The sequence below is a fragment of the Sinohyriopsis cumingii genome, chromosome 4 (assembly GCF_028554795.1).
Source record: "Sinohyriopsis cumingii isolate HCF-2022 chromosome 4, ASM2855479v2, whole genome shotgun sequence".
In the NCBI taxonomy this organism is placed as follows: Eukaryota; Metazoa; Mollusca; class Bivalvia; order Unionida; family Unionidae; genus Sinohyriopsis; species Sinohyriopsis cumingii.
This window is the reverse complement of record NC_142964.1, coordinates 144,351,355-144,370,337: the sequence shown is the minus strand read 5'-3', so window position 1 is coordinate 144,370,337 and position 18,983 is coordinate 144,351,355. Positions and strand designations below refer to the sequence as shown.

At 35.1% G+C, this 18,983-nt stretch overlaps 1 protein-coding gene across 3 annotated transcripts in view; it reads right to left on the bottom strand.

Annotated features, from left to right (window-relative positions):
* Positions 1-2,207: 2,207 nt before the first annotated feature.
* Positions 2,208-18,983, bottom strand: part of LOC149802250 (uncharacterized) — a 40,115-nt gene continuing 23,339 nt past the window's right edge. The window contains exons 6-8 of one of the 3 annotated variants that reach the window (XR_016420800.1): positions 15,546-15,698; positions 15,001-15,079; positions 6,114-6,164 (exon numbers count right to left, since the gene is read on the bottom strand). Coding sequence is in view for 2 of the 3 variants with exons in the window: in XM_089956677.1 (XP_089812803.1) it covers positions 6,004-6,164; positions 15,001-15,079 (240 nt within the window). In the remaining variant the exon portion in view is untranslated. The other 2 variants (XM_089956677.1, XM_089956678.1) reach the window with 2 other exon arrangements.

The following is an 18,983-nucleotide window of genomic DNA, read 5'->3' as shown; positions in this document are numbered from 1 at the left end:
CTATCAACGAATTGCTCTGGCATAAGAAAAAAAGTTAAATAGTTGCAGGAAAGCTTTGGAAGTGAATAATTCGACTATGATAGATTAACCTCCTTTTCTGCACAGTGCATGCAAAGCTAAAAGCAGTGCATGTTTTGTCTGTTTTTTGGGGGTTTGTTTTTTCAATCAGTCCGACGAGGTATTTAACCACAGCAATGCAAAAATATTTATCATCCCCACAGCTCTTTATCAAGGAACTTTGGTATGGTGGTATGTATGACTAATGCCTGTGTCCAATTCATGGTAGTTCTATGAGGCTAATGCAAAAGTTTCAAACTTACCCATTGGTGTAGGAATTAAAATAAACCAGCAGTGAACAGCCCTAAACCCCACAAAAGTATGAAGAAGCATGTCCAAGCAACACCAAATGCAGACATATATATCATTGTTTACACACTTTCCAGCAAGGAACATAGGTAAAATGATGTCCACATAGGGTGTAGCCAGGATGTTGCCAGTAGACACTTTATACAATGTGCCTACATAGCCCACAGTGACCACATCTGATATTGCATTGGGGGCCAAATGGTTTTAAAGTTATAACCACTCAATGAGATATTCTGTCGGGGGTCCACTGACCACACAGGATCCAGCTGACACCTCTGTGACTGCAGCATCAAAGTAACGAGGCCGGCCAGCAATATTTTATTCTTTCAATGATTTTTTTCCTTCTATTTCCAGTTCAACTGAACGGTTGCGCTGTGCATCTAAAATAGTACCTGTAGGCCACCTTTGCAAAGCTTGCACCATCGAAGATGGGGTTAAGATATGGTGTGTGTATTGGCATACTTTGCATCCATCACTGTCACCATCACTAATAGCATGCAATTGTCATCAACCACAAGATTGCAGGCGGTATTGATTTGATTGACATGGGTGTAGGGACACTGTCTTTAAAAATATTGATTGGTAGCCACATACGTGCTGAGTGTGAAGTATTGTCAGAATATATCAAACAGCAAAGTAACCTTAGGATTAGTAACTAGGCCTTGCTGATCATCTTTAAATTTACCATTCCTGCTGAGGGGTCGTAGGTAACTATCAGGCCCGAAAATGTTGTCCTGTAAGATTTATCTGAGGGTGGTTATATTGAAGTACCCATCAGGGATGTAATGACTGAAAGTCTAAACCAAGGATTCAGGACGAGCATCATATACTTCAAAGCAGTTACCTAGGTCATCCTGCAGGTTGTACCAGCCAGATGCATCTGTAATCTCCTGCAGGTCAACGCGTTGTTGGGTTCGTTGAGTATCACAGCATTTGAATGCAACTGCCTGAACTTGAGAATTAGTATATTATTCATCACCAAAAGATGTCACCACATGAGCTCCTCCTTAATAGCAATTTGAAGTCTGGCTCAAGGGTCACCTTGCACTAGAGTGATGTGTCATTGAATACTTGGGCCACCTGAATGTGCAAACAAGATAATTCCCTAAGGTGGGATTGGCATTAAGTACCTTTACACACTCCAGGCTACAGTGGTTGGGAATGCAGCTGAATTTTTTTTTAAAAAAAATTTATACAGTGGACATGGAGAGTAACTAAGTTTAATGTTTCTATCTCAAATAGCATTAGACTGGAAGTGCAGAAAAGAAGAAACTGATCAGCGACCTTGACCCTGAAGATAAAACCTTGACTGTGGTGCATGAGATGCCATTAAAATGAGAATCATGAGTGTACCATAGTTCCTCTCTGAAAGTCAAAAGCACAAACAAAGCAACTATGGAATACATACCTGTGACCTTGACCTTGAAGGATAAGCCCAAAATGTGGACTGTAAGATGTTGTCTCGTGACAGTATATAAGTGCACCAAATTCCATTCAGTTATCTTGTAATATATATGTTTACATCATCCTTGATGATAAGACTGCTGTAAAACTTCTAATAAACAAAAAAAGACTTTGGAGGTGTAACCTACACTCACACTCCTGGTTTTGTAAGTTCAAGAATGGCCAATGACACTCCATTCACCAGTTACCTGATGCAGTATAAGTGTAGTTTAACATCAGTATATTCAGTGATACAGGGGGATGAAGACATATCATAAACACGTTTCATCCATGAAACGTAAATAACCCTAACCATAATACCACCAATGTAATAATCTATTAAAATGAATAATTTACACACTGAGAGATGTATATTTAGATGATGAGAAACTACAGACTTTTTTTTATCATTCCATATAGCTTTATTGTCTTAAAGTTCCATCATATATTATAAAATCACAATCTGTGAATTCAAAAGGAGTTAAGAAAAAGAAAACAAGAATTGTATAATATGCAGTTCTGTCTCGTATACAAAAGGAATAAATGACACTGTATTTACAATGCATCATCCTCTTTGAGAATATGCAGCTAAAAATAGATAAATTACTGACAAGTTTCTATGCTTATGTTGACCAGTAAGAAGCAATATGTATATCAACATCCATACACAAACAATATGTCACAAAATTAACTTCCAGTTATCACCAACACAATTATTAAACCAACATATGTCCATTACATTTCAAATGAACCCATACAGTAAAGCACAAGCACTGCCTGAAGGTCTATGCTATCATTCCCTTGTGAGCATATACATGCATATGTCACATCGTTCATTTCATTCTTTCATCAGTTCCAACATTCTCCTAGTGAGTCATTGCTCCATCTTGCTGTGTTTCCTCAACATTTTTCATAGTGGCATTGTTCTTTTCTGTGCTGTAGTTGCCGCCTATATCCAACACTAGCAATATGATCGAAAACTCATTGCAAAATCTGCATACAAGTTCCTAGTTTGTTCATTGAAACAAGACAATGTTCACAATCATAATAATGTGGGATACTAACTACATGGTCATGAAGTGAGTCAATGACAGTGTGTGAGAGACTAACTTTCATGGATGCCCATAGTGTCAGAACCCCATATTTCATGCCAAACGTCCAGCTGAATGGTATAGTGGATAGCTTTGACATTGGAGGACATAAACAACAGAGAATGGGTGGAGCTTGAAAAATGTAACTGACCAATAATAAAAGCCATATAGAGAATAGGGCACATGCATTAAGCAATTTAACCCAACTTATTGGGTATAATTCATGTGCTATGCCCACTTGTAGCATTATACTGGATAATGCTTAAGTCTCATCCTCTATACATTTATATAGAGTGGAATGGAAACTGCTACAGAAACTTAACAAACTGGCTTGCAAACTTAGGTTTGAAAATATTCACCCTCCATGTACTACATGAAAAGTAAGAAGGAAAACTTAAATATTCACCCATGACCTTGACTTTGAACACAAGATCCCCTATGTGGCATGTGACCCACCCACTAATGGTGATTTGTTGGTATACCAAGTTTCATCTGTTAATCTTAGCTGGCTCTTATATTATGAAAGTGCAATGTCAAACAAGAAACTGATCCTTCACTACAATCCTGATGATGTAACCCTAATGTGGTACACAAGACACGTAATGATAATATATAATATTACAAGTCTATTGTCTTTAAATAAGTAAAAGAAAAGAGTCAGAAGCAACAAGCTTTGTAAAATTCAACAAATAATTTATTTACCAAGAACACAGGAGTGAAAATGTAAAAAGAACTTATGGTGTTGCAAATTAAACCCCAAATAATCCTAGAATTTCTAATACAAATCCTAATGAATAAAGTTCTGAATAAAACTTAAGTGGTATTCAAAATAATTTCCAGTGCTGAAGGTGTTATGTGCCTGTAGTGTTCTGTAGTCTCTAATGTACTAATGTACCAATTGCCTGAGTTGTAATGATGTGCCAACAGTCTCTCATTGAATCACAGTAATATAATCCAAGGTTTCCTTGTCTGAATTCATTTTAATTCCTAGTGAATGTCTCTTTGCAAGAATACCATAGAGCAATTTGCATTTCCAGAGAAGAATATTTTGAATTAAATAATTTCACCCAAATCAAAATACTGAACAGAATGATTTCTGCCCAGCCATTATCACAGGAAAAAATAATTTTTCCAGTAAACAAGATTATATATAAAAAAAAAACAAAGACACAAAAGAAGTACCCAGATGAGGGCCAAAAGTTCATTTCTAGAACAATCTAAATTATATTTAGAAGCTCTATTACTAAAATTATACTAAAGAACATGATAAACATAACGTCATTGACTCAGACTACGAAACATAATGATCCTAATATTTAACCTACAGTCACATAAACTATGTATTAGTTGTTTACAGAATTGAAGAAAAAATGATTCTGGTCAGGAAGACAATGAACTTGATTTTTGATAAGGTCAGCTACATAATACAATTTTACATAACCCATAGCATATAATGAATAAAAAAACTTACAAACAATACAAATTAAATGTACATAACTATAAGAATACAAAGTTTTATCCATAAGGCTGAAAGGGCTCCAAAGTTAGAGCAGAAATGAAAATGGAATCAGAAACTTTTAATACCTGTAACCTTGATTATAGCACTACTAGTGTGGTTCACAACATACCTTCAAAACATGAAATATACATATAGTTTTATCTTCAAATTATGAAGTGCAAGTGAAAATAGAAAATTGAGCCATGACAATGACGCTGAAAAAAGGAGCCATAATGAAACATGCAACACACCTTTTTATAATGATATACAAATATACCAAGTTTTATCCTTTATTCTCACACAAGTTTAAATTAAAACAGCAGGAACAAAAATGAAAAGGATAGAAAGGCGGATACCATATCTCCTACTTTTAGTCCAAAATCAACTGGGTGGCTTGTAATTCTGTATTCTTAATATTCAGAGCAACTTGGGTTACATGGCAGAATTAATCCATCCAAATTGTAATTCAATATGTTGTTTAAAACCTGATAATAGTCACATTACATGATACTGATCACATGACAGTCACATGACAATCCACAGATGCTCAAGTCACAAAAGCATAACCATTTTGAATGCACAAATTCATCTTATTCGCTCCTCAAGCTTGACAGAACAACCCTTTATCTGCAGATGTACCCCAGTAAATTCAAACAGCAACAACTGAACACGTAAGGTTGTGTTATTCAATGTGGACCTACATATTGTCAGGCAATGGATTTAATCTGGAAAATATACTGTACAGATCACAGAAAGGCATCTTAAACCATTTGTGACTCAAGAATACCAGAAAGTGTGTAAACAAATTTGACTTGCACTTCTGTGTTTAGGACAGACCTGTTTATCGTAACCATAGAGTTTTATGAATAGGTAAGATCAAAGCTCCAAAGCATTTAACATATCATTAGAGCTTTGGGGTCTGATTTATTGGACTAATGCACCTTTTGAGAAAAGGTGGCAGTCAATCATTCCCTAATTTCAGGTGAGTTAACAGGAATTGACAACCCACTTACTGGACAGCCAGAACAGCTTAGATTTTGCTGGGGCATTTCCAAGTTTGCAAAGTGCTTGTGAAATTGAAAAATACTGATTAATTAGATATAAGTCATGTTTAGTTCATAATGTTTTAGACAAACTTGCCACAGTATAGAGTATCTTTATTACAGTGTATATACAACACGGTTTTGTTACAAAAATGGATTCAATTCATATATCGATCTCTTATTTCACAATAAACTGTGAAAGTCAGTCACTTTCATCTTGTAATCAATGTCAAGGTTGTTGTTGTTGAAGGGTTTAACACCATTTTTCAGCACACAATAGGCTATAAATAGCGGCCAGTATTAATGGTGGAGGAAGAACAAATATTCCGGTACCAAAAAAAAACTGGAAAAAAGTCCACCTGAAATGCTACCAAAAAAAGAAAAATTGGTCTGCAATAAAAAAGTGGATTTCCAACTAAAACGTCCATCTCTGAACAATTTTTCACCAGCAATCATAGTAGATAGAACTGATGGGACTGCTAAATAATAAAATTTGAAAAACACTTGAACATCGCTGAAGCAAACATGAAATTTCCATCTAAAATGTATTTAATGTTTTTCTTCATGTGATATCAGTTTCTTTTTTGAACATTTCTTTAATAACTGCAGTGCGAGCCAGCTGTTCAGGAGTTGTGCCACTTGAGTCGGGACAATTTTTTGCACCATGTTTTAGCAAAATCTCCACACACTTCATATGCTGTGCGCCACATGCTATATGAAGAGCTGCAATAAAAATAAAGGTTCTTTAAGAGCGATAATTTCATACAAATTGAATAATCTGCAATTTTGCCCGGTTTTAAAGCAATATGTTGAAATTTTTTGTAAATTTTATGTGTAACAAGCATGACTAGCAGATTATGTTAATCACACATCAACCTGATCAATAAAACAAAAAGGTCTATGTAATGAATAGTACTTCAGTTGGACACTTGGGGGTATAGCATATATAATATTGTAAATTGGGCTACACATAACCTATCGTGTGCAACTCTGACATGAAAATAGATGTGTAATGGGACAATGCTATATCAAATCACTTACATCATACAATCAATACACAACAATACAGACATTTTTTGTTCCAAGTCAGTGGAAATGAAGAGTTGGAATACGTTGAGACTGTCATGCTGTGAGGTATACATACACCATATGAAATGAGTATTTCTCTGAATTACTCTCTTTCACACTTTTGAAATATTTTTACTTTTAGTGTGAATGAAAATCAAAATGAACCGGGTTTGATTAAAGGTTGATTTGGTGTATCTAAGGATATTTATGTGCAGACAACATAGAAAACCCCTAAATAGTTTCGTTATGCCGTTTGATATAGATATACAAACAGAACATCTGAAATGAATGCCAGATCAACCATCTCAGATCAACCAGGTAAGAAATAAAGTAGGATGTCATGAACTTCATATCTGTACAATCACATTAGAAACTGGCCTCATTCAAATTGTGTCCTGCATTCCCTTCTGTAATTTTCAAACGTTTGTAAGTACATTATGCTTAGAGTATGTGTGTGTGTGTGTGTGATTTGGATTTTTAATGTAGCTTTAACACTTATTCAGTCATATCGCTATAATGTCTGCAGTGTGGCAGTTTATAGTGATGTCTAGCACTGGGGCATCATGCCGCAGACATGTAGCATGATGTCCCACCCAGTCACATTATCCTGACACCAGGCCAACCAGTCCTAACACTAACCTCTTAATGCTGAACGCCAAGCAAGGCAGCTGTTAGTACCATTTTTGTTAAGTCTTTGGTATGACTCAGCCGGGGATCGAACCCACAACCTCCTGCATCTGAGGCGGATGCTCTAACCTATGCTTAGAGTACAAGTCATACATGTCATGTTGGTGTTCAGTAATGAGAATCATTCCTCAGGGTTTGATTACACATATTTTTAAATGGCAATTATTCACTTTATTTCAATAATCAGACATTCATATATCTTTGACAGTCATTACATACAGACCCCAAGAAATACTTATGGTCAAGTCAATGTTAAAGTATGCTGACATGGAATAAGGTCAACACAAAGGTGTGATCCAGAACAAACCAGATTAAACATTGTGTTCTGTGATGTCACAATGAAAGCTGCATATGTTGAAAAAAATGTGTACTATCCTGTTATTTGTCATGATTAGACCCAATATCCTCTTTTCTTGACCTAGTTAAGACCTGACCACTACTGTAAAGAGTCTATAGCAATAAACACTTTTTGTCTGACAAATAAGGTGTGGATCATTCAACAGTCAGAACTGAAAAGACTTTGGTCGAACTATATTAGTACTTCATTTCAGAACAACAAATAATATTTAATTTAGGATGAGTAAATGTGCCTAAATGACCACACTGACATAAGCTTTAATGTTGATCATGATATAGATAAATCTGAATGTGTCTGAACTATCTATCGACATGAATAAGAGTAATGTCACAGTTGATTATGACTTCATGTCTGGAAAAAAATGAATCTCTGGTGCTTAAACGAGTGCACAATATTTTCTTTCAACCAATCACAAACAATGTTACATTGGGAAGGTCATTTCTGATTGGCTGATTGAGATAACAAAAGCTCATACTCTGAGTTTGATATTTTCCAGGCCCCATCTGAATGCATACAAAGACAAATTTTAAAGTACAGTTTTAATTTACTCCTTCCTGGTTACCTCAGAAATCTTTATTAAATCACATTTTAAAAATCTTAAACATCTGCAAATGTTAACCCCCACTCTGACTGATCAGACATCAAAGCTTTCTGCAGTAAAGTTCACAGCTAAATGTCAGAAACATGGATGCCATTATAACATGATCTCAAGATCTCAACTACATTTTGAACATGTGTTTCAGTGTTACTGCATTGAAGGATTTGAGAATATTAGTAATCATTTCCTCATAATAAATGTTTTATTTGTTCTGCTTATTTACTGCTAGTGTGTGTGATTTGGATTTTTGACATAGCTTTAACAACTTTTCAGTCATATTGCTACGATGTGACAGTTTTATAGTGATGCTAGCATTGAGGCATCATGCCGCAGACATGTAGCTTGATGTCCCATCCAGACACATTATCCTGACACCAGGTTGACCAGTCCTAACACTAACCCCTTAATGCTGAGCACCAAGCGAGGCAGCTGTTAGTACCATTTTTGTAAGTCTTTGGTATGACTCGGCCAGGGATCAAACACAAGACCTTCCAGTTACGAGGCAGACACTCTAACCACTATGCCACATGAGTGGTTATTTACTACTGGTAAAGCTCAATCTGACATGGTAAAGCTCAATCTGACATGATAAAACTCAATCTAACAAGGTAAAACTCAATCTGACATGGTAAACCCCAATCTGACATGATAAAACTCAATCTAACATGGTAAAGTTCAATCTAACATGGTAAAGCTCAATCTGACATGATAAAACTCAATCTAACATGGTAAAACTCAATCTAACATGGTAAAGCTCAATCTGACATGATAAAACTCAATCTAACATGGTAAAACTCAATCTGACATGGTAAAGCCCAATCTGACATGATAAAACTCAATCTAACATGGTAAAGCTCAATCTGACATGATAAAACTCAATCTAACATGGTAAAGCCCAATCTAATATGATAAAACTCAGTCTAACATGGTAAAGCTCAATCTGACATGATAAAACTCAAACTAACATGGTAAAACTCAATCTGAGATGGTAAAACTCAATCTGACATGATAAAACTAAATCTAACATGGTAACGCTCAATCTGACATGGTAAAGTTCAATCTAACATGGTAAAGCTCAATCTGATATGATAAAACTCAATCTAACATGGTAAAACTCAATCTGAGATGGTAAAATTCAATCTGACATGATGAAGTTCAATCTAACATGGTAAAGCTCAATCTAACATGATAAAACTCAATCTGAGATGGTAAAGCCCAATCTGATATGATAAAACTCAATCTAACATGGTAAAACTCAATCTGAGATGGTAAAATTCAATCTGACATGATAAAGTTCAATCTAACATGGTAAAGCTCAATCTGACGTGATAAAACTCAATCTAACATGGTAAAACTCAATCTGAGATGGTAAAACTCAATCTAACATGATAAAACTCAATCTAACATGGTAAAGTTCAATCTGACATGGTAAAGCTCAATCTGACATGGTAAAACTCAATCTAACATGGTAAAGCTCAATCTGACATGATAAAACTCAATCTAACATGGTAAAACTCAATCTGAGATGGTAAAACTCAATCTGACATGATAAAGTTCAATCTAACATGGTAAAGCTCAATCTGACATGGTAAAGTTCAATCTAACATGGTAAAGCTCAATCTGACATGATAAAACTCAATCTGAGATGGTAAAACTCAATCTGACAAGATAAAGTTCAATCTAACATGGCAAAGCTCAATCTGACATGATAAAACTCAATCTAACATGGTAAAACTCAATCTGAGATGGTAAAACTCAATCTGAGATGGTAAAACTCAATCTGACATGGTAAAGTTCAATCTAACATGGTAAAGCTCAATCTGACATGATAAAACTCAGTCTAACATGGTAAAGCTCAATCTGACATGATAAAACTCAATCTGACATGGTAAAGCTCAATCTGACATGGTAAAGTTCAATCTAACATGGTAAAGCTCAATCTGACATGATAAAACTCAATCTAACATGGTAAAGCTCAATCTGACATGATAAAACTCAATCTGACATGATAAAGTTCAATCTAACATGGTAAAGCTCAATCTGACATGATAAAACTCAATCTAACATGGTAAAACTCAATCTGAGATGGTAAAACTCAATCTGACATGATAAAACTCAATCTAACATGGTAAAGCTCAATCTGACATGATAAAACTCAATCTAACATGGTAAAACTCAATCTGAGATGATAAAGTTCAATCTAACATGATAAAGCTCAATCTGACATGATAAAACTCAATCTAACATGGTAAAACTCAATCTGAGATGGTAAAACTCAATCTGACACGATAAAACTCAATCTAACATGGTAAAGTTCAATCTAACGTGGTAAAGCTCAATCTGGCATGATAAAACTCAATCTAACATGGTAAAGCTCAATCTAACATGGTAAAATTCAATCTGAGATGGTAAAACTCAATCTGACATGATAAAACTCAATCTAAGATGGTAAAACTCAATCTGAGATGGTAAAACTCAATCTGAGATGGTAAAACTCAATCTGACATGATAAAACTCAATCTGAGATGATAAAACTCAATCTAACATGGTAAAACTCAATCTGAGATGGTGAAACTCAATCTAACATGGTAAAACTCAATCTGACATGATAAAACTCAATCTAACATGGTAAAACTCAATCTGAGATGGTAAAACTCAATCTGACATGATAAAACTCAATCTAACATGGTAAAGCTCAATCTGACATGGTAAAACTCAATCTAACATGGTAAAGCTCAATCTAACATGGTAAAGCTCATTCTGACATGGTAAAACCACCATTAATATCTACCAATTATCAACCACAAGAACTTATCTCTGATTTTGCTTATAAGATCACAAATTCAAATGAACATGGAGGTTTAAAAATATGCTGTGTCCTGCATGTGAGTCACATTATGATGACGTAGTTTTCTGAGATGGAGGCAAGTCAAGAAATCCATAAGGGTGAAATCAATTAAACACAGAGAAGTAATATTGCAAAATCTCTGTTGAATACAACAACTCACATTGATACAGCTTTTCCTTCTTTTAGTGTGGTATTTGGTGACTGCTTTATGTGCCAAATTGTGAAACGAGGGGGATAAACAAAATGTCTGTCGAAGGTATAGTAATAATTCAAGTATATATAACTTAAATACATCATTTCACTTCATGGTATTTGTGAATTTATTTTTGTCAAAAAATCATATTTTAGCAACTATTAAACAAAGATTTATTACATATTTTTTCATGTTTTCTTTCTTTGAACTACTACTGACCAATGGCTTAATTTCAGTCATGGGGTCAATAACAGTACTGCATTATACACGGAATCATGTTACAAGGAAGTCAAGCTATATATGCAATCTATATATATATATATATATATATATATATATATATATATATATATATATATATATATATATATATATATAACTTAGAAAAAACTTGCACATATAATATTTACATTGTTGATACTGACATGACTGCCTTCCAAAATATAACACCAACATCTTGACATTCACAGAAAAGACAGTTATCATTAAAATAAATGTCCATCCAAATTTGTTGCCATAACCATTTCAGTAATTGTTATGATATCAATCCATGTGCTCATTATGACATGACAAAAGGCTCAAGAATTCCAGACATTGCTCATCAGACTCATATATATGAAGAGCTGACAATTCCCTAAGCAGGCATATATAGTACCACTTACATTTCTGGACACCCTATGCTTTTGGAGACCCCCACTTTTGTTATTACAGCAAAACCTGTTATAAAAGACCACTCCTTCAGCCAATAAAAAGTGATCTCTCAAAACAGGTGGTCTCTCATAGTAGGTTTGTACAAAAAGACCAGTTTCCAAAGTCCATTATCAGAACAATTTCAAGAAAAATAACCACAATCACTGTACATATATTCTATTCTTTAATATTAGTTCTTGCTAAAATACTGTATGCATTCATCTGACAACAATATAGTAATAAATATAAACTTCTATCATTAAACATGAAATCACATTTACATTTGAAGACTGCATATTTTAGCATATGAAATCGTTTCTGAATTACTCCTTTTCCTTTAAAACAACCTAAATTTGTTTTACCGATGTTTAAACCACTTTTCTCTTTTTAGTTGGAGGTTCAACCATTGTTATTAAGGTTCTATGTGTTAAAATTATTAGTGTTCAGTTGCAATATCGAACATAAAGACGGTTTTGACTGGGCTGTGGGAAAATATGAAAAATCTATACAATCATGTGCATTGCATATCTAACAATTAACGAATAAAAAGAAACAATTATCTCATCCAAAAACAGAAACATTTTTTCAGAGACAAAAGTCAACAGCTTCATTCAAGGATGACATATGGGATTAACTCTAAAAGCAAAGTGTGTAACCTGGTTGCACCAATGATGCTCTCTTGCTGGTTTAATAGACAATGACCTTATTCACCCCCGCAATATGGATTAACTCTCAAGACAACATATGCGACCACGATGTCAACTTTGGCACTACAATGGCAATTTGTGACATGTACATTAGCCTGGTTTACGGACTGTAGCATCTATCACTGGTAGCAACAATCCTTTTCTTTTAAAATATTCCTTTTATGTTTGTTTTTTATCAGAACAATCTTTACTAATCAGGCGGTTGTTGTAACAATTGATTACATATAGGTCAGTGGTGTCTGTCTGTTCTCACAATAGGTCATTCATAGGGATTCCGGGTCCTACAATAAGGTGGAGAAGCAGGCTAAGTGCGGGAATAATTAGTCTGGTTCCCTGCTTTGTATGCTCCATACATTGCTTAACCCTATAGGAATAGTGGAGAACAATGCAGGGAGTATATGAAGCAGGGAACCAGACTAGGAAATAATCTACATATACTTTAGTCTGGTATATGACAGAAACTATAAAACACTGTAGGCATAGCTAAAAAAACCTCAGACATCGGTAGCCAACCTTTTTTTAAATTTTTTTATATATTTTTAGAATGTTATGAGCAGTCGTTCTTACAGGGATTAAATAAAGGTCAGTGAAGTTTATCCTTGTTTTTGCAATGCGATCATTCATAGCAGTGTCTAAATGCATATTTTGCCAAGATGTCGCGGTCACTGGTCACGTTCAGCAGATGGTCACTCATAACAGAGCATTTATATCATAAATTCCATCCTTGCATTACAATTGTGGTTGGAAATGACAGGTGGTCGCTCATAGCAGAGGTCCTTCATAGCAGTTTTTACTGTATAGCAATTTTGAAGCACATCTATAAGGTTTCAGACAGTTGTGGCTTCTAATTTTACTTGCTACAAAAGTTTTATAAGATATTTTTAAGATCTGTGAGTTTTCATTAATAAGCAGAAAGGTAATTTTATTTAATACAGCTGCTTCCATCTGAAAACCAAAACCATAAGTAAATGTATACTGCTGATTAAAGACTGTCAATAGTTACCATTTTCAAAAATTAACAATATATGTATATAAATTTCTTGTGGAAAAATGTCTAAAAATCAAGATTTAAGTTTTATATTATATGTGGTTATTACTTGCAACATGACAATGATCTACTGGAAAGATAAAAGAGAGGTTCAACTAAGTTGTGGTAAGAAGTGTTCTGTTTTGAAATTCTTTCCCCAGATCAAAATTACAATATTCAAAAAAAGGGATAATTTCATAAAACAGGTGCAAGAACTTGAATTCCCAATATAATTTAAATTGTTTAAATCATCTGAATCCATCCTATGTTGATCACATCACAACTCATTATAATTGTCAGTCCCTTATTAATTCTCATTGTTAATTGGCCCTATCACAATAATAAAAAGACAAAAAATGAATACAGTAACTATATCTGCCCATCGGTTTTGTAGATTACAAAATTTGCCTTTACATACACCTGCCACTTGGAATTTTAAAATTACATATAAATTCGTCAAATTAAATACTACTTCTCTGTTCAGATACATGACATTTGATATATTTGTTACTGACAACTGTTTATTCTGGAATGTTCAAGCCATAAATAAGAGAGAGAGAGAAAGAGTTCTTGTTGTTGTAGGGTTTAATGCCATTTTTCAGCACAAGATAGGTTATGCATAGTGGCCAGTATAACTGGTGGAGGAAGAACCCAGGAAACCCCTGGGAAGAACCACAGACCCACAAGAACCTACTGGCAAGCTTTCTCACGTAACCACGTTAGTCGAACCTGAGACTCATACTCACACAAACAGGTGAGATGGCAGTGATCCGGAATGGTGAGTGCTCTCTCTCACTCGGGGCCACTAGTGAGAGAGAGAGAGAGAACTACTATCCACAATGTTCAAACTGTTGAATCCAAACCAGCTCTTTTACAGGTCAGGGTAAAGATTTGAAATGTAATAATAACACTAAGCCATAATACTCATGTCTCATGTTTACAACTCATGACAATAATGACCACTGATTGGCTATTAATCTAGTCTGTATGGTAGCTCAGCCGGCAGCAAACTGAACACATAACCCAAGGGTTGAGTTTGATATCTGCCAAGGCAGCATGGGTTGGTTGCCACGGTGTGTCCTTTGTCCCCTTTCTTGGGCATGATATAGTCAATAATAAATATTTAATTTAAACTAACAAAACCTCAAAACAAAGAACAAAAAGGTCAATATTTTTCATGTCTGCTCAGAATTCGACTAGAAGAATCACCTCTGGTGCAGTAACAACTGTTAGAGGATGACGCATGACCAATGCTGGACCATACCGAAAGCTTGTTTGGTCTTCTAGTAAGGTGAGCTAAAATCCTAAAGAGATATAATTAAAAAAAACATGTATGAAACTCTATAGATTAGTTAATTTAACAACAACAGCATGCATCTCTACCTGTTCTTCCCTTGTCATCAGTGCTACTGACATCAACACCTTTAGAAATAAGAAGCTGAAGGACATTGTATTGACCCTCCTGAAGAAAAAAAATAAATGAAATACATGCAAATAAACAAATGAACAATAACCCGAGGCAAATAAAGGGCCAACTATGCAGTTGACTTTCACAATATCATATTTTGACATTCAAAGTACAGTACAGTAAAATCTATTCTGTCAATGAAATAATGGTCTTCTGAAGCAGGTTGTCTCTTAACAAAGGTCATCAGATTAACTATGTCTGAAAATTAAGGAGATGAATTCTCTCCCAACCTCGCATCTTGATTTGCCACAATATGATTTGGGAAGAGTGTGTGTGTGTGTGTGATTAGGATTTTTAATGTAGCTTTAAAAAAAAATTCAGTCACATCGCTAAGATGTCTGCAGTCTGGCAGTTTATAGTGATGTCTAGCACTGGGGCATCATGCTGCAGACATGTAGCATGATGTCCCCCCCCCCCGTCACATTATCCTGACACAAGGCCAACCAGTCCTAACACTAACCTCTTAATGCTGAGCGCCTAGCAAGGCAGCTGTTAGTGCCATTTTTGTAAGTCTTTGGTATGACTTGGCTGGGGTTCGAACCCATGACCTCCCACTTCTGAGGCGGATGCTCTAACCACTAGGCCACTGGAGCAATCTGTTTGGGAAGAACTTCTGTAAATATATTGGAAAATGAACAAAGTAAACAATGTACAGTTTGCAAAAATTATGCACATTTTTCACATATTGGGTTGATTTTTTGGCGTGTTTTAGAAATCTGTAAGTACACTAAAAATGACATCTTAGAATCACCCCTGCTATATATAATTAAACTGAACCATGCACTAATAATATCAGGTGTCTGGAAAAAAACAGTGGTCTTTTAGGTCAGGCATTAAGATCAAAATGTATGCGAACCTCAAATGGACTATGCCTGAATGTGTGAGGCTATACAAAATTTGTTAACCAATCAAGACAAAGACTATTTGTTTACCAGTTAGTGAAAACTGCAGCATGTTCTCTCTTAATAGATCCCTCCCCACTGTCTTTATTTGTCCCATCTCTTTGTATGTTCCCTGCTAATAGATCCCTCCCCACTGTCATTGCCAATGACATAAATATGTCCAATATCCTGTCATGTGAGTGCATATGTGTAGAGTTGGTGATCACACACTTAAAGCCCCAATGCCAGTTACATGCAAAATTTTGTATATGCCAAATCATCTGAAAAATACTGGACACTGAAACTGATCATAAATTTGGCTTCTGGAGTCTTTACAAGCTCAACCAATCAGATACAAGATGATGTCATAAATATGACTGGCAAGCATTGACAGATAACACAGAAAGAATGCTGGTCAAAAAGCTAATCCATAATCTCACTTGACCTTCATCCAAGTGAGCTAAAATACAAAATTATTTATGCTAATATTCATAAGCACTAACACTAATTACATAACTTAATTTTAATATATAAATATTCATACTCCAACTAAAAGTGACCTTTCTCTCTCAATAAGAATTCTTTTTAGTAGAATATACTTGTTTCAAAAAGCTATGTAATTTTCATTTTGATTTGGACTTATAACAGAAACAAATATATTATTTTTATAGAGTCTTTCATAAAAAAAATTAAGAGATTAGCTATTCAAACTATATCAAGCACACTTCTCCTCCTCCTTCTACTACAATACTGAAATCTGGTGTGTATGAAGCCCACCCTGATTTTTTATTTAGAATGAGGAAGAGTGTGTGTGTGTGTGTGTGTGTGTGTGTGTGTATATATATATAAGTGTGTGTGTGTGTGTGTGTGTGATTTGGATTTTTAACGTAGCTTTAACAATTTTTCAGTCATATCGCTATGATGTTTGCAGTGTGGCTGGAATAAGGAAGAAAATGTAGTTCTGCCATATAATGCATAAGATATGATGCATTTTAAAATCGTTATAATTTTGCTCAACCTTTTTAGTGTGACAATAGCTGGCCATTTTGGATAGTGCACTGATCATCATTTCTTACATGAGATTTAAATTGTGAAAAATAAACCAGTACTTGACTCTTTCTTTGGTCTAACTTGTCAGCACACAGCACCCAATCATGAACAATAACTTTTTGTTAACATCATCATAAAGAAAAAGAAAGAAAACATGCTGCAGGACTGAAAGTATATCTTTCTGACCTTTTGGTTGGCCCTTAAAAATGCCATTTTAATATTTGCTTTTGTCGATCGAGTTCAGTCTGTTACGCCAAATTCCTCTTTGTTCTCCGCTGTCTTGTAAAGATGCTATATGTCCTCACCTGTCAATGCCTGACAGAAGATTCACCCACAATGAATTCCCTCCAATCAGATCATTTACCATGTGCTTATGCAATAGGCAGTTTATATTTAAACATTCACAATATTTATATCTATATTAACTCCAATTAGTTTAAATCCCATAAATTATCATTTAGAATGATGTGTCAAGGAAAATAATGTCTCCATCATTACCAAAGAAGACTACCTTTTGTCAGTAGCTTTATGTACACTTCCTATAGTTAGGCAACATTTGGTCTGACCTTTGCCCTTGATCAGCATGAATGTTACATGAAGTTGTTGCTATTGTTGTGGGGTTTAACATCATTTTTCAGCACATGATAGCTATGCATGGCAGCCAGTATTGATGGTGTAGGAAGAAGCCGGGAAAACCCTGGGAAGAACCACCGACCCACGAGAATGTTACATGAAAATCAATGATCTAACACATCTGTCAGCTAGTACAAAGGTGTCACTGGTTAAGAAACTTACACAAGTAAACACATGACATCGCACTATACCTTATAATGTAAATTAACATTGTTAAACAAAATAAAGACTGAAAAGCAGCATATGTCCAATAAACCAATTCAAATTAAATAAGTTCATCAGTAAACAGTATTAAATACCTTAAGAGTTGTACCTAAGGAATACAGATGGCATATAATGTGGGCTCTTTAGAACAGATGAATTCACATTGGTACATGTATGGTAGTTGGACAGCTTAAGACCACTGATGTGAACTTTTGTCAAAATGAATTCACATGTGCTTTAAGTATTGATACTCAAATGTCACCACTTCACTGAAACATATACTGTTAAAAAGAAAAAGATGTCCCCATAATGTGCCTCTGAAAAGAACATAACATCGTTTGAATTCTAAATAGGATATTTCAATTCGACCATTTAAAAAGTAAATTTTAAAAGAAAATTATGTTTCTCCAAGAATACTTACCCAATCACATTACATTAGGAATATTATCCTGCTACCTCACGAATCCAGTCCTAGTAATAGATAAAAAAGTCGTCTTAATGTCAATTTTTGGTAGACAAAGCACAGTAACTCTTGCCCGTTACCTCCCATTGATACCATCAGGTGTCCCCAGTTTTTAGCTGACTGAGACATTAATGCAGATGCAGATCTAACATTTGTCTCTGCAATGTTAAATCTCTGAGGTAAAAACTCAAGAAGGTTGACTCTGCATGCTGGCCAACCATCTTCCATAATGTCTTGGATCGAAACAATGCATTTAAAAGCAAGGCTCGCAGAAATGGCTCTAATCTCATGAGCTGTAATTCTCATGAGGTGACTCTGATCTTGAGATATCTCAGAGTATGCAGAGCATATAACCCACTTCAACCACAAAGTACAAGCTTGTGAGGTGATGCCTAGTTTCCCAACCTTGACTGGGAGGAAGTGATATTTGCACATGTCACGACTTGTCTCTGTGTGTCTCAAGTATTGTTGAAGGTGCAGATATGAGGCTATTCTGATCTGGTGAGATGTCATAGTACACCAAGCATATGATCACTATCAGCCAGGAACAAAGGGCATGAACATGATATCCTGTGTTCTGTCTCACATAGATTGCTCAAAACTTTGGAGCAGTAAGCCACGTGAGAAGAGATGTTGTTCATGCCAGACTTGTCTCTGTGTGTCTCAA